Here is a 16,213-nt window from a genome sequence, read left to right as displayed (position 1 = left end):
GCTCCAGGATGGCCGTGGCCGGGCCCGGCCTGGCCCGAGCAGGGCCTGGGCTGGGCCCGCTGGGCCCCCGCACAGGGCCCACAGGCACCTGTCCCAGCACCGGAAACGAGAGAGGGCTCTGCTGGGGTGCGTCTATTCTTAAGTGTGGATCAAGGCGGTCACAATTTTAAGTGGCTTAAAGAATTGTCCATATTCAAACTGGCCAGCTGATAGGTTCTGTCAGGTCACAGAGGAAGCTGTAAGCACCCCTTTGCAAGAACATCACTTCCGGGACTATGCTTGCTAACCCATGACACTGTGAAACTCTGGAGATACTGTCAGGAGCAGACTACAGGGAGGTGCAACGCATGTTGACGCCACTGCCTCTTTCATCAGCGCATCACAGTTTCAGCCAAGATTGATTCAGGGCTACAGCCTGGATTGCTCCTTCATTTTGAGAGCATATAAAGATTGGAAATAATAATCCAGTCAGGCAATTGCAACATGAATTCATGCAACAGGAGCACAAACTTTCTCCAAGTCTTAGCCATCACTGAGACTCTGTTATGTGCAGCTCAACAGCTACACTGAAGGAGATTTTGTCATCAGGAAAAATATCACACACAAAAACCCCAACCCTATCAAGTCAGGGCAGAACGTTTGCATCTGAACTTATCCTTGTCTCCTTGATGTGCTGGGCAGGAAATGAAGCAGGCTGCAGAGGCAGGGGTACCCAGAATCACACCTTCCCATGGAGGGCATTGATGCTCCAGCTCTGCAAAGTGCATCCCCATCCCAGCCAAGAGCAATGGGGGAAACCCCAAAACAGTAGGTGAAATGTGCCCCTTCCTTGGCCTCTGAGGCACCTGGAGAGAAAGTCCTGTGCTCCCCCCCTCTCCACCACACTCACTAGATGTACCTGCCTCTCCCCCATAGCTTCACACTTGATAATGCAAACATGCTCCTAACTTGGGTAGCTGAGAAATGGGCTATAAAGAGAAACACATGGGAAAACAGGAGGGATAGCGCAGAAGATCAAGGAACACGTTGGTTTTTTTTTTCCCAAGCTGACCTAGTTATTTAACTAACTGGCAGAGATACTCACTAATGATGAAGTAGGAAAGCAACGAGGCTGCCAGCAGCAGTTTCACAAAGGATGCTCAAGTTTACTTCGCTATTTGTCTTAAATCCAGGTAACACCAAATGCAGTCTTTTTCATCAGTTGCTCAACCCTTGGCTGTGCAGTCACTATTCCCAGTTGAAATAAACTTTCAATTTCTCAACAACTACAAAAGGATGTGATAAGACTCAAATTCCCAGGAAGACTGAGGAAACATTCAAATACATTTTCTCACGTAACACAGACAAGTGCATGCATCACTTTTGTTTTCACTTTTGCTGCTGCCATACTTTACTAATCTGAGAAGTTATAGATGAAGACATTTTTCTTCCCTCCTAATTCAGAGTGAAGATTACAGGCCCCAAATGGTAACAACCAGCTGAACTGTTCTGTACAGCAGCAAGGAGCTGAGGTGCCTGTGAAGATCTGGCCAGCTGGGTAAAGCAAAGGGCAAGTCTTCCATGAAAACACGTGCCTCTTATATTACTGTTGTCAACTCTTCCACCAGCTCTGCCCTTCATGAGAAAACTTTAGACCTGGAGTTATGCAAATAGTACCCAAAATATGACATAATCTTATTTCTGTTCCCAGCCTTGTATTAGAAACTGTCCTTCCTCCAGGGGTGTGAACTCCAGAAAGCTGCAGTCCTGTGCTCACATGGTTACACAAGAATTTCATCTGGTTTGAAATGCAGGAATAAACCAAAGCAAAACTCATTTCCATCCCTCAGCATTGGATAGAAAAATTTGGGAATGGGACCTTGCTCATTTGGGTGGAAAAGTTAATGAAGAGAAAGCTAGTTGACACAAAAACTATTTCTAGTGGAGAAGTTTCGATATGGGAGCTTAGTTTGAGATATTCCTCATCAACCAATACAAAGGGAATTTAAAAGAACAACAGTAACAAAAAATAAATAGAGTAGAAGTAGGACTATGTGGGAGTGGGTATGAAGAACGCACATCTGATCACACCCCTTGCACACACACAGATTTCACTTTCTCCTGACTTGCCAATATCTAACTTTTTTCCAAACTTAAAAGAAGAAAAACAACCAACCAACCAAAAAAGCAGCCCCCCCAAAAAACCAACCAACCCACCAACCAAAAACCCTCAAAACCAAAAAACCGGCCAAAAAAGCCACCCAAACCAAAAAACCCCAAACAAATTAACTAAGAGCCAAAATAAAATTTTTCTTTAACCCAGAAAATTGTATCTTGCTCTCATTTGGAACAGGAGAACATTTAGATATTCCAGTTTGTTTTCTCTACAACTCACACATGGCTTTCCAGCAATCCTCAGAACTGGGATGGTTAGCACAATACTGGGCTTGTCCTACTGACAGTGGAAAGAGAGGTAAAGAGGCAGGCAGGTATTAAACCGCACACTTTTAATTTTTTTAAAAACTTGTGATACTGACCTTTAATGACAGGTGTCTGCAGAAGTGTCATACTCCACTGTACATTAAAACAATCCCCATAAAAGTGTTGGAAAACAGTAAGAATATGACCAATAAGGTCAGGCACAGGAACAGTTATTTTTCTTTAATAGCTACCTTCATTATTTGGCAGTGACATTTCAATATTAACATACTCTGAAAACTTGCATTGTATGCAATAACTTTATTAGGGTCAAATAGATATCACAATATAGATTCATCCACCAAGTAGCCATAAATTGGTTACAACAATCATAGAAGAGACTAAGCTGTTTTAAGCTAAGACGCTTTCAACATTACAGCTCATACAATAAGATTATATACTGATACACTTTGATCTAGAAATGCAGATGATCAGTTTTGATTAGTACATTGTGCTTCAGGCTTTCATTTGTATCAATGCATCCTGTATGCTGTAGTGAGGAAGGGTTGAATTTCCCAGGGAGGAATCCAAACAGGCTACAAGTCTGGCTCCAGCTCTTTTAGGATGAGTTCCTCTGAGCCTGGGTTATTTGGTCAATCCAGTTACATTCTCCAGTAGCACCAAGCTAGCGCTCAGAGCAGTGACTTAACAGAGGGATAGCTAAAAATCTTGAATCAGCACGGACAGAAAGGTTTTCTTCTCGTAAGCGGGCATAAAGGAATATTTATGCTTTGTAAGGTCACAACAACACGTGCAGTTTTCATGTTGCTGTATCAAGCAACAGGACATTTTTACATGATTTTGTATACTGATATCTGCACCTCTGTTAGCTTAGTTGAATAAATACCTTTGTAAACATATAACACAGTTACTTGGTCCTTATTCTCCACAGCTCACGTTAAAAGATTCACAAAACATCCATAGAAATAGTGATGTATAGAAGGAATACTTAGCTGAGTTAAATGGAGTAAACATTGGTCAGGTACCATATATACTACTGAATGCCATTTCAAGGAAAAACGGTTTAGTTACAAAGCATTCAGAACTTGGGTAAGCCATATATTCAACTCTGCAAAATATATATAAAAGATGCATACTTCTCTTAAACAGACATTTAACAAAATATAGTGGCAGAAGTCAAGAAGTTCCATTTACACAGTGCAGACATTTGGTAGTATGAACCTGCTTATCCATGCACTAAATTACAGATGGACAACTCAGTTAACTGAAATAATAGTAAAATCTTCTGAAACAGAAGGTATGACCAAAACAAACACTCTGAAGAGTCACAGACAGGCAGTTTTGAAAATTTAGGTACAATGTTACATGCATGGATATACAGAATAATTTGTAGAAATCATAGTAAAACACTTCCGTTTTCCACCAAAATTAAGAAGGAAATTCAATTATATTATGCATATTAAATACTATAGACTTGAGGCTACAAAATGCTTCTACCATCTTAACACATACAAAACTACCATAAAGTTATCTCTATAGTGCGAACTACAACAGCAACTCCAGGTCACCAGCAAGGAGCACATCCCCTGTGTCTGGCTAGTCAGGGAAAAAAAGGCCAACTCCAGCCCTCTGGCTACCTCCCATCTGCCAAACAAGGTGGGCTTAAACCTTCAATAGACATTAAACACTGTGTTGTAGTATTACTTTATGTAGAACCCTTAAAAATCTGGTGCCACTGAAACTTGAGACCTGTTAAACTCTCTACATGTGAGGGACACAAGAGCTTGCACTGTGTGTGAACCCTAAATTTGATTAGCGAAGGAGGTTGGCCCGCTCTGCCCGTAGCTCTGGGACTGGCCATATTCACCCACCTGGCCATAGGAGCCTGGCTGGTTGTAGGAGCCAGCTGGCCCGTAGCTGTCTTGGTTGTAGCCACCTTGGTTGTAGCCGCCAGGCTGCTTCTCCATGGTGTCCGCAGGGTGCCGCTGGCCTGAGGAATGCCAGCCCGTCTCCTTAAACACAAACCAAATGTTGCCTGCCCAGAGGATAAAGTTCAGGTAGCCAAAGACCTGGGTGGGAAGAAGAGGAGATCATCACCAGCAGCCACGGTCTCACAGCTCAACCTAAGGTTATGGACCCTGCATGGTCCCGGGAAAAGGCAAAGCTTCTCCCAACCCCTCCTTCCCAAGGACAAGAGGAAATGGCCTCAAGTTGTGCAAGAGGAGGCTCAGATTGGTTATTAGAAAAAGATCTCTTTACTGAAACAGTTGTCAAGCACTGGAATAGGCTGCCCAGGGAAGTGGTGGCGTCACCATCCATGGGGATAAGTGTAGATATGGCACCTGGGGACATGGTTTAGTGCTGGACTTGGCAGTGCTGCGTTAGTGGTTGGACTCTGATCTTAGAGACCTTTTCCAACCTAAATGATTCTATGATTCTCCCAAAACTTGCTGGAAAATTCTCTCAGCTTTGGAGCAAATTCCCTAATTCACCTCCCTTAGCTGTAGCTCACAAGGTGTCTGCTTCGCTTTTTGTTTCCAAAAGAAGGTTACGTTTTCAGACCAAAATTTTTTTTTGTTTGAAAACATAATTTCATTTAAAGAAATTGTTGAAAGCTAAAATTGAAAGAAACTAATTAAAAAGAGAGATCTTAATTGGTCAGCTGGCCTGGAGGGGTTTTATTGTATTTGGGTTTTTTTTTAACATTCTGAGGTCCAATTTTATATTGTTTTTTGAGTATTTTTAAAGGAATTTGTATGGCACAAACCTTTCTTTCCTAAAGGAGCACACAGGCCCCTTTTCAAAAGTGTTGCAGTGAGCAAGTTAAAAGCAGAGGGGCAAACAATGCAGTTGGACAGACAGTTTGCCTTCTTCCTCTCCCAACCCTGAACGCTCATCCTGCTGCTGCTCTGGCAGAGCTGCTGTGAGTCACAGCCTGCTTTTCCCTCAGCAAGACTGCACTTCCAATTAAATCATGCCAGCTAACTGGTTTACACCAGTCAATTTAGGTCAATACATGGGTAAAAGATGAAAATACATTGCAAGGTAAGGGTGAACAGCAGCAATCAAAGTCACTTACAACCGAAGTGTTGAGGCTTGACATAACAGGGCTGCGAACAGGCAAGCATTTGTTGGACTGCTGTTTGCAGGCAGATATCAGCAGCAGCACTTCATCAGGGTCAGTTGCAACCTTTACATCTGACAGTCCTTTAGCCCAAGCAGATGAGCTCACTAGCCACAAGAATGAGAAGACCACTGTCACAATGAAATCCTAAAAGACAAATTAGTTAGAAGCATTATATTGGTGTGTCCATTGGAAAGGAAAAAATATTAAAAACCACCAGAAAACTGAAAGCTGGTGTCAGAGGAGAGAAATACCAAGAGCTTGTTACTTCGTGGAAGGTTGTCATCTCTTACTGTCATCACCCACAGAGCTAATTTTCAGAAGTGCTTGACATGCCTAATGGGGCAGAGCCCCTTGGCTGACATTTGCACCTCTGGCCTTGAGGCAAGATTCCCACAAACATGTGGCCGGTACCCAGGACGCTGAGCTGCCTTGAAAATGTGACTGTTCACAGCACCAGGCTGAGGCATTGAGATGAATTACAAAATACACATGCCTGTAAAGAAGCTGGGCCCTCCTGAGGGCTGGGTCTTGTCCTGGGTACTCCTACAGACAGTCAGTGTGGGTTTCCAATAGGAAGTGTTTCTGTCTCAGGGAGAATGTGAGATTGGCTAATCCTCATGTACCAGATGAGGAACTTTCTCACCAGCCACAGGTAAGGCCAAATGTCCCTGCTGCATGCAGCCACTAATTACCATGAGTGAGCAAGTAAACAGCACGACTTGCCAAGCAGAGACTCCTCCCTGGCCCGGTAAAGCACTGGTTCCTAATTCCCATCCATGTGAAAAGAGTAGAGAAAGTGTGGTGGTCCCTCCAGGTTCCAGTGCCTCTGAGCAGCTCTGCTCTGATCCACTCTGCTCACTTTCCCCTCAAAGACTTTCAGGAGCATGCTCAGGCATAAACTTCTCCTTGTTTTAGCCAGAACAAGTGACCAAGTGACACTGTTTTTGTGTGGGTTTGGGGGGAAAGGAGGGAGGAGGTGTGATTTTTCAAGCTTTCTTGTGTCTTGCTAAAACAGAAGAGCCTTTCTGCTGTCATATTTCATCCCATCTGTCAGCCCACAACAGATGGCAGAGGTGCCAAAGTCTAACATACCACTAACTGCATCGCTGCGTCTTGATATCCCACCTCCCAAGGGGCTGCTTCCCCTTCCCCCCTGCAAAATAAAGGTGTGCATGGAAGGAAGGGAAAACATTCATTAAGAACCCAGTGTTTCAGGCTGCCTCTCAAAGAAATAAGCAATCCCTAGGAAATACCATTCTCATCTACATGCACACCTGACATTTGGGGAAGGAGCTCTCTGTGGCACCACAGGGGTGGAGGGTGCGAGCCTCTGTCACAATGGAAGAGGCACCAGTCGATAAAGCCACCACACAAGCAAGCCATGAACAAAGGATGTCTCCACTGATGCAGATGGGATTAAATTAACTGTGCTTGGATGCTTTCCCAAAGGATACATCCTTCTCTTTTAACAGTTTGTTTTCTGCAGGCCTGTCTGCCACTGAGCTCTGACCTCCTTCATGCTGCCCAAATGGGCTCTCTTGAAGAGCGTGAAGCCCAGGAGCTGACAACTCTCTTAACACCCAAAGAGACTCCATGGGGGCAGAGGCATATAGCCCAGAGTAATTCTTCTTCTCAAGCTGATTTCCAGCAAAAGAAATTCTTGTATCTCATATGTCTTAGCAGTGAATGAGAAACAGATTCCTAGAGGCAACAGTTCAGTTGCAAGCATTTCCTAAAAATTCCAGCTGGTAGAAACACCAAATATCTGCTGAGCTGTGGACAATGATGGGAGAGGCTCTTTATTTGCTGTGAGGTTTGCATGCTATTGACCCAGATGCCAAGCCCCCACGCAGGTTCTGACTGACACAAGAGATGGGGCCACAGCAGAATTTTGGGGAACGTATTTTTTAAATGACAAGCAACCCTCTCCCAGTGTCACCACACTTGGAGCCTTTGTAAACTAAATCCAGCTCTGTAATCAGTGCACTGGCAATGCCAATTAAAGAAATGCATAAACAGCAGGTAGAAATTTGATGTAAACAAACTGACTAAAACTAATACAACGCATGACATTAAACTTGCTAAAAAGAGAGAAATTTTAAAAGTGAGCAGTTCTTGAAGTAGGTGACAGCAGCAGGGGTACAGACCTGCTGTTGAGCTCCCAGGCCCTGACCCCATGTTGGTGAGGCTCATTGCACAAATGACTCCATCTGTACGAGTCCCTCACTATGACTGCTGGTGGCCATGGGCTGTAAGTCCTTCTAGGAACATCCCATGGCACTGTGCAGTTGAGGGGATGGCCCTAAAGGCACTAAATATTTAATGTTATTTCTCAAGTCTTATCTTCCCCATCACACCCCATGCTCCAGCCTTCTCCTGGCTTCCTCTGCTCCCCTGTGCCAGGGTGTTCACAAAGCCTAAAACCCTGCCCTCTCTGCCACAAACTCCCCTATTTCTGAGCGGGTCAGAGCCTTGGGGAAAGGGTTCTTGCTCCTGGGGTGCCAGGATCAGCTCTTGTATAGAGGAACTCCCTACAACTGTAAAGTCTGGCTGGGTGCAAGAAACACACCGAGCCAGAAGTGAAAGATGGCACAGTGGGACTCGAAGAGGAAACCATGCAGCCTGTCCACCAGCCAGCCAACAGCTGGCCAAGGAGACAGGACAGAAAGGTTAATGGAACACTGGGATTTTTTCAGTAGGTGTTCTCACCAAGGCTACACGGCCAGACTCGGGCTCTTGGAATACTTTTTCTGCCACCTCTGCACAGTGCAAGGAACAAAATGTATGATTCTATGACTAGAGAGAACTTGCATCTTCCTATTTATTTTGAATCTTTGCGAACCTTCAGCTTTGGCTGGAACTTGAACCTCTCTTGTTTTCAAGTGGGTTTGCATTTCTGGCTGAACATTTTCACAGCTCTGGGTGGAACAGAGTTACCAGATAATGACATGCTGAAAATAAAAGTGAATTTCAAGCTAAGCTGTTCTGTGGCTTAATATCTGTCTGGGGAATTTCTCCTTGGTAATTAAGGCCAGAGTGCCTGCACACTAAAACAAAACTTGCATTTCAATGTTTAATATCCCTATAGCATGGCTGAGGCTTTTTTTCCTTTGAAACAAAGTAATTTTTTGTAGTTGCTCTCTTAAAGCGCTGTCTACAGATCTCTTCAGTGTGTATTGTTGTATGATTACACTACACTCCTAATTGCTAAGTTTCTCTCTCACATCTCATCTGAGACACTTCGTTCTGCCTACAGGTGCCTTTGGGAAGTAAGGAAAATAGGAACACGTAAAGAAAGGCAAAAACTGAAATTTAAAATACTCTGAGTATCCAAGGAGGGACTTTTTAAGATACTGAAGTATGTGCAAAAAAAAAAAAAAATTCTTCCTGCCTTCTTCAAGTTGGAATTTGTTATTACTGAGTTTGCCAAAAATGCCTACTTGGAACAATTTTATATATTATACATTTTAGAATAGGACTGTGAATGCCCTTTTCATGATAATTGAAATATTTCTCCTTGCTATCGAGCTACTGGCTTTTGCAAAATGTCCCTCTTTGAAAGGGGCAGTCACTTAAGCCTCCTGAGCACAGTTTTGGATTGCCCAGTGTCTGGCACAACCTCACCCAGCCAAGAGCCTCTGCAGAAGCTGCTTGTTCACTCAGAAAGGGGATGTGTTTCATCTGCTCCAAGCTGGTCAGTGGCTTCATCAGCCCCTGAAGGCTGTGACACACATGTCCCTGCATGCACTTGGTGCCCTGCTCTCCCTCCCAGCCAAGTCTGGCAGGATGGTCTTGGGCTGTCATGGCTGGAAACAGGCAAAACCTCAGCTCTGGCCTGGCCAAAGGGCTCCTGGCATCCTTCCTCCCTCACAGAGCCGCAGCTCCTGCCTTGTAATTGGCTTCCATGTAGGGCTCATGCTACAAAACCTTTCCATTCGGGAAAACCCTCTCCCACATTTACAGCATCCAAGGGAGCAACTCCTCAAATTCTGAAGTCCATAAACCCTCCCAGTCAGACCCTGTCTAGCAGTGCCAACAGGTTTCATGGCCAGCCACGCAGGAGCAGAGGGAGATTTCTTTACCCAGCAGAGGCAAACCACTCAGAGGATTTGCTTTTACAGTCACAACCAACCTAAAAATTCAAGAACTACCCCAGCAAGAGCCACAGCCCCGGTCCCAGCCAGGAAAGTGGCCAAGAGCAGATTGCTGCAGGCAAGCAAGCAAACGCCTTCCTACAGTGGCATTTTAGCTCTTTTTTGGTTTGAACGAGGTCCCACCCCAGGTTTTCTGCCAAATGAAGCTTTGAAAGAATTACATGCTTCTTGCAATAGTGTAAGGCCTTGCAAGCTTGCTTCTGGCAGGGAAGTGCAGAGCCCTTTGGGAGGCACCAGCATGTACAGCAAGGTCACCCTGGCTTGTGCTTCAAAAGGAGATGACAACAGCAGGCTGAAACAGCTCTTTGAAATGCAAAGAAATAGCCAGGTTCTTCCTAATTTCATTTTTCACCTGTAAAGGATTCAGTCTTTGTTTTTGTAGATGGCTCTTTATTCTTTTCCTCTCTATTTTCTAGACAGCTGGACACAGGTGAGGAAGTACAACATGTCTGATCAAAGAGGTGTCCAAAGGGCAGACCAGGGTGTACTTAATTCACTCGATCTGCAACATATGTAAGGAACCAAATGCCTCTCTGAATAATGTGATTATTCACAGGACTCCAGATACAAAGGAAAGATCTCATCTTCTTAAGATGTAAGCATCTTTATGCACCGTAAGAATGAGATTATCAAGTAATCACTATAAAAATGAACTATCTATTTTCAGGGCTATGTCAGTCACCTTTCTTGGCTGAATAATTTCATGCATTTATATTAATTGATTGGAATATTAATAAAGTGATTTACATTTATACATGAATGCATGTCATTTCTCATGGCCAAATTATAACTTCCCAAAGACAAACCTGAAGGCATATAAGGTTGTCAGCACATGGACTTTAAACAGAGCACATATGGGATAAAGAAACCATAAGAAAAGTAAGAAGCCTGAGTGATGGGGACTGATACACATTGACTGTGCCTATTCATTATTTTCTGAGAGACATATGGAATCCTATCCCTGATCTGCTAAAACTTCAGCACAGCTGGGTTATTACTGTATCCTGCAGCCATAGCGAGGAGAGGAGAGAGATTCAGCAGGCAGGAATTGTGCAGCAAGATTGATTTATTTAATTATTTTACAAACTCACTTTTTTCTTCATAGTCTAATTGGTCAAAGGATCAGCCACCCTTTGGGGTGATTGGCTAAAATCCTAAAACATCCATTGTCAAAATATTTTTCTACTGTACCATAAACAAAGCTCTGCAAGCTTGCAGGTGTTCATAGTTTATAAAACTCTGCTACTATCTTCATGAGAGAGAAAAGTGTCTCACAGGCTTAGAAAGAAGCGGAAAATTTCTTGCTAACAGCATTTTTGTATCCGCACTGGGTTGGTTATTCTCTGCTTGCAAGAAGCTCCAAATGTATAGACCTGAAGCAGAGCATCAACACAGATGCCTGGGCTGGCAGTACCAGCGTGCAGCTCATCTTTGCTCTCATCAAAAACCAGCAGTACCTCCCCAGGTATGCAGTGTTAAATGAGTGGAAACCAGCTTAGGTTGGTTTGGTCTGAGAGATGGGGATATACAGAAAACTGGTGGCATTTTGTACATCGCATTCTTAAAAACCTAAGTCACCACCTCCAATTAATTTCTTTTAAAAGTTTCTGACTCTTGAGCACTAATCAGTCACTTGAGAAGCTGCTGCCCTCGTTGTACCCACCAAGGTGAGCCCCCAGCTCCTCACTGCACGCATGCACCATGTGGGAGTTCACAATGGAATGAAAATCACAGCTGTGGTTTGCAGAGCTCAGAAACACACAGCACATACCTATGAGGTACTGAATCCCTGGTAACCTGCTCCTTGTTCCTTCAGAAACTGGGCATCTAAGGTCCTCTCTTGGGTTCATCTATCTGTAGGAATGCCCTCAGATGACCCCTCAGGGAGCCAGCAAGGGAAGCAGAGGGCACATAGTGCAAGCACTCACTGCTGCCAGCCCTGTGGGAATGGATGAGTAACACAACCAGGGCTCTGTGCAACCAAAAGGAAGACTTTTATCCCCAAAACCTGACAGGCAATGTTATCAACAGAAATGGCTTACTGCATAGTGAATGAACACACCACTGCCATCCAAACAGCCAGGGAAGGAGTTAACTGCTTCTCCCACTGGAAATATTTCCTTGTTATCATGCCTCATTCCACACTAAATGCTAAAATATTTTTCCACCGTTAAAGTGATGCTTCGCTGAGATCTCAGCACACGCAGTTAATTTCCCCGTATCTGTATAAACAAAGTAAACTTAAAACATTTGTGACTGAAATTTTCCCTGCAAGTTTCTTGTGACTTAATGGTCATTAAATTCTTTATAATCATATCTTCTGCACCCAGTCAGGCTTCTGCAATTTGATAACGCATTGATGTGTCCCGACTGCCTGTGCAGGGGCTTTTTGAAAAAATATTAAAAAATTTCAAGTGAAAGGGGTTTTTTCCTCTCTTGACTTCTCCTGTCATACTCATTTTTCAAATCCTGAAAATTTGCCAGGAGAAAAGGCAGCTGCTGAGAGGGTGCTGCTTAAAGGCAGATGTCATCCCAGACTGAGAAAATATGAAGCCAAGAGGAAATACAAGGCTTAAAACAGGAATGGTTTTAACTATGAAATTGTGATCAGGCACTGCAGCAGAAGCAAGGATGGATGAAACTATCATCTTCAAACTCTTCACTAAGAAGAAAAAAACTGGTAGTCTGGAAATGGTGCCTGATGCACTGATCCTGCCTGGTGATGAAACAGAGCAAGGGCTGCCCTGCCTCCTGCACCAACACGTGCTGGGGGCTGCTGCTGCACCACAGATTTCTGCAGCACTTTTCTTTGGAAGGAAAAATCTCAGGGATGAGACATACTCACACATCTGATCCGATACACGTCAGTTCAGAGCAGCATCTGCTTGGAGCTGGAGGATACACTGCCTGCCTCCTTCACAGAGCGTGTGACATCCCTTAGGTGAGCACTGCAGCCCTGAGAAGCTGGTTTTCACTCCAAGTTTTCTTTTTCCTTGATCCCTGAATTCCTCCTGGCTACAGCTGCCAGCTTTTTCTCTGGCTGGGGCTCTGCATTTTTCCTACAACTTCACTCCACAGAGGGACCTGTCCTCAGTCAGGCTGTGGTGCTGCAATCATTGCACTGGAGAGTGTCCAGGGACACCCACAAGGGTGTGCTCCAGGCAAAAAAGGTTCTTTTTTTTCTAAAAATACCAAATACAACAGAGGTAGCAGTGCACAGGAGTTGCAGGAGCATTTGGCTGGGGAAGATGGGACTATCCTCCTGGCAGGCATAACCTGACCATAACCCTCAGCCACTTCCCAGAACCACTCACCAGCAGGAGCTGCATTTGCTATAGGACAAACTCAAAAGCATCTTTATATTCTGGACAAATAAGGTCATATAGCCTTGGTTTAAATACTGGGAAACTGCAAACAGAGGCTTTGGTAAGAGACAGTGTTTAAATTTAACCTGTAGATTCAGTTACAATCCATTACACAGAACAAATTAAGTCAATGTGACATTAATGCTGTAGTGGATTGTGCCGTGCATCCTGTGACAGACACGACGGCTGTTTCAGGAAAGTCCTGGACAAAGGCAAGTGGCCATATCATAACGTGACATATCAGAACTATTGTTTCTCTTTCCTTTTTCTATTGCTACAGAGGATAATGCAGTTGGTCAAAAGCAAGAATTATTTTCCGTAAGAAACTTAAGATGGCAGAATTCTGTAACTAATCCTTTGATGAGACAGTTTGAAATGAGATCTAACTTGATACCAAGAAGAAGCAAGGCACTTTATTTATTTACTCTTTCTGGAGGGTCCCCGTTATTTTGCCTGTTCTTATCTCCCCTGTGAGGATTTCCTCATATGTCCTCACCATTTTCTAGGACAGGAAAGGTTTCTGGAGGGTCCCCGTTATTTTGCCTGTTCTTCATCTCCCCTGTGAGGATTTCCTCGTATGTCCTCACCATTTTCTAGGACAGGAAAGATCCCAAGAACCCCCAAATGAAGAGAATTAACTTACTTTGATATGGAAGGAGAATTTTCTTTGGTAAAAGTTCATCAGTTTTGAATTATGCAAACTCAAAGAAAACAGTTCACACCTCCTTGAAGCAGGAAAATCTTTCCCTCAAACCACAATGCTAAGTTTACCTTCCTACAGTTTAATCTTTTGTTGTTGTAGTAGTTATTTCCTTTAATAGATTCAGCTTTTCTGCACTGGCAATTTATTTTTTTCCTGCTAGATATTTCTGATATACTTTACTGGTGGCTTTTAGCCACTTAAGTCTCAGCAAAATGTCTGGTTTCTGTCAGTCATAAACTTTAGATTTTTCTGAAATCCAGAGTTAACTTTTTCCTTACATAGGTCCTTGATAAACTCCCCCCACCTTCACAGAAGTATTTTCTCTCCCTTAGTAACCTCCTCCTTACAGTCATGAGGGAGAGGGTTGTCCATGAAAGAGAGATCGTGCTGCAACCCTACAGCCCACAGATGCAGAGACCCAACCCAAATGCAGGTGAGGGTCAGCACCCAGTGCTTGGCAGCCCAGCAAGACCATGGGGTGCACCATGGGTCATGATGCATAGACAGGCAACAGACACCTGGACCAAAACAGCCCTCACTGGCTTTACAGTCTCAGTTTATGAGAAAATATATGCACAGTAGCACCTGCTTTTTATCACAAGCCTTCAGGAATCAGTAAAAAGAAAAATAAAGGCATGAACAGCCACAGCTTGGTGGGTGCAGACAATGATAACTGGAAGGCTCACAAACCAGTGTGGAGACACAAACATGCTGGGAGCTCAGTGTCATGCTAGAAAAACAGCCACATAATTCTTGAAAGGAAAATAATTTGGCTTAACCCTGCAGTAATTAGCAATAACCAATCTCCCTGGCTAGGCTTTGATCAGGGGCTTCATCATGGTTTCGTCTGTCTGCTAGGACAATGCCTAAGATCTCTTCTTCCCTGTTTTCCCCACCAACGAAGCTCTGCTGTCACAGACATAGAGCTGAGACCCCAATCCTGCTACCACTCAGCTACATGTTCTTTATTTGTGTGATCATCATAACTGTGGGCAGTGGGAGAGAAGCACAGAATTTCATAAGTACATACAGGACTAAACTCCTCCTGCATGTGGTCTCCATTACCCTTGGTGTTAAAATATTAAATCACCATTAAGATAAAAAAGCAGGTGAATGTAGAGATGCTCTGGGCAGTGGGACACCTGGATCTCCCAGACCATGACCAAACCTCAATAACCAAAAAAGCAAGAGGTGAAGACCTACGTTTGAAAACACTGCAAATGCTGTAAACACTTACAATTAAAGGCCCTCTGTTGTTTTCACGGTACTTGTTCTGGAAGAAGATATAAACCACGGTGGCAGCCAGTGAGTAGAGGAAGGCAAAGACTGCAATGGTGACGAAGAACTCCGCCGAAGAGGAGAAGTCCCCTATCAAGGCAAGCTTTTCCTGGCGCTTGCCTTCACAAGTGGGAGCCTCGAAATTCACTTGATGCAACCTAGAAAACATCCCAAAGAGCAGTAGGTGAAGTACAGAAAATGGAAACTCTTATCTGAATAAAGAGGAATATATTTGTTCTGTCTCATTCCTGATGTGCATTGATCCCTGTGAATAACTGGCAGCTGTGGGCTGTGCTCCTCAGAGCAGCTTGTACACGTGAGGTTACTTCCCTGTGAGTGCCAAGGTGAGACTGCGCACATGAATACATGTTTTAATCAATCCCAGAGAAAAGTTTATGTTCCACTGGTTTAGTACAACCCTCCCCGTCCTCTCTGGGATTTTGCCATGGCAACAACTGAAAAAGGATAACATGAGAAACAATTTGATTCTTGAATTCTTACAATCCCGGCAGCAGAAAACAGATCTTATCCTCAGTACTAAGCCCATGGGATACCCATGTGTGGATGATCATGAATTCCTCGCATAAAACTGTCTAGTGCAGAGCTACCTGTGGCTGTTAGCCCATAGGGCTGCAAGCCACATAGTGCTTCTACATTAAAGCCTTTTAAAATCAAGCTGCAGCAGAAATACACAACTTGGATCAAAGAAGAAGTCTACATGCCCTGGTTTAAGCAACCTAAGCCCTAACTTTATACTCACACACTGTTTATCAGTGACTGAGCTAACAGATTTGTAGTTCTGTCTGGAAGCTCCTGCAAGACCCTTTTTTTCTGTAATAATTTAAATTTCTGATTCAGAGAAAGAAAGAAAGAATACATGGAGGGGTCATTTTGGCAGGTCCTGTTGCATGGCCTAGATTCACATCAGTGGGGACATGGAGCCTAATGAGGGATCATGTTGTTCTGCTCCATGCAGGGTGAGTGGAGGGGACGAAGCCAGCAGCAATTAAAGAACTGATGATCTGGTGCTGAGAAAGGATTAGGCCCTCTGGGAGATATTCCTCTGCTCAAGGGCAATTAATGTGTGCAACAGCAAGCCAGTGGCAGCAGCAGCCATAACTACATTTGGCTAAATAAAAAGTTAATTCCCCCGAGGGAAAAAAAGAAA

The 16,213-nt window shown here is 43.9% G+C and overlaps 1 protein-coding gene across 7 annotated transcripts in view; it reads right to left on the bottom strand.

The window, feature by feature from the left end:
• Positions 1 to 2,698: 2,698 nt before the first annotated feature.
• Positions 2,699 to 16,213, bottom strand: part of SYNPR (synaptoporin) — a 94,765-nt gene continuing 81,250 nt past the window's right edge. For all 7 annotated transcript variants that reach the window (XM_017747160.1, XM_017747159.1, XM_017747164.1 and 4 more), the window contains exons 3-5: positions 15,005 to 15,203; positions 5,498 to 5,689; positions 2,699 to 4,487 (exon numbers count right to left, since the gene is read on the bottom strand). In XM_017747160.1, coding sequence (XP_017602649.1) covers positions 4,221 to 4,487; positions 5,498 to 5,689; positions 15,005 to 15,203 — 658 coding nt within the window. In that variant the 3' untranslated portion in view covers positions 2,699 to 4,220. The remainder of the gene's footprint in view (positions 4,488 to 5,497; positions 5,690 to 15,004; positions 15,204 to 16,213) is intronic.

This window comes from Corvus brachyrhynchos, unplaced genomic scaffold (assembly GCF_000691975.1).
Source record: "Corvus brachyrhynchos isolate BGI_N302 unplaced genomic scaffold, ASM69197v1 scaffold91, whole genome shotgun sequence".
Lineage (NCBI taxonomy): Eukaryota > Metazoa > Chordata > Aves > Passeriformes > Corvidae > Corvus > Corvus brachyrhynchos.
Note: the sequence above shows the minus strand (reverse complement) of the source record. Positions and strands in the feature narration are given on the sequence as shown.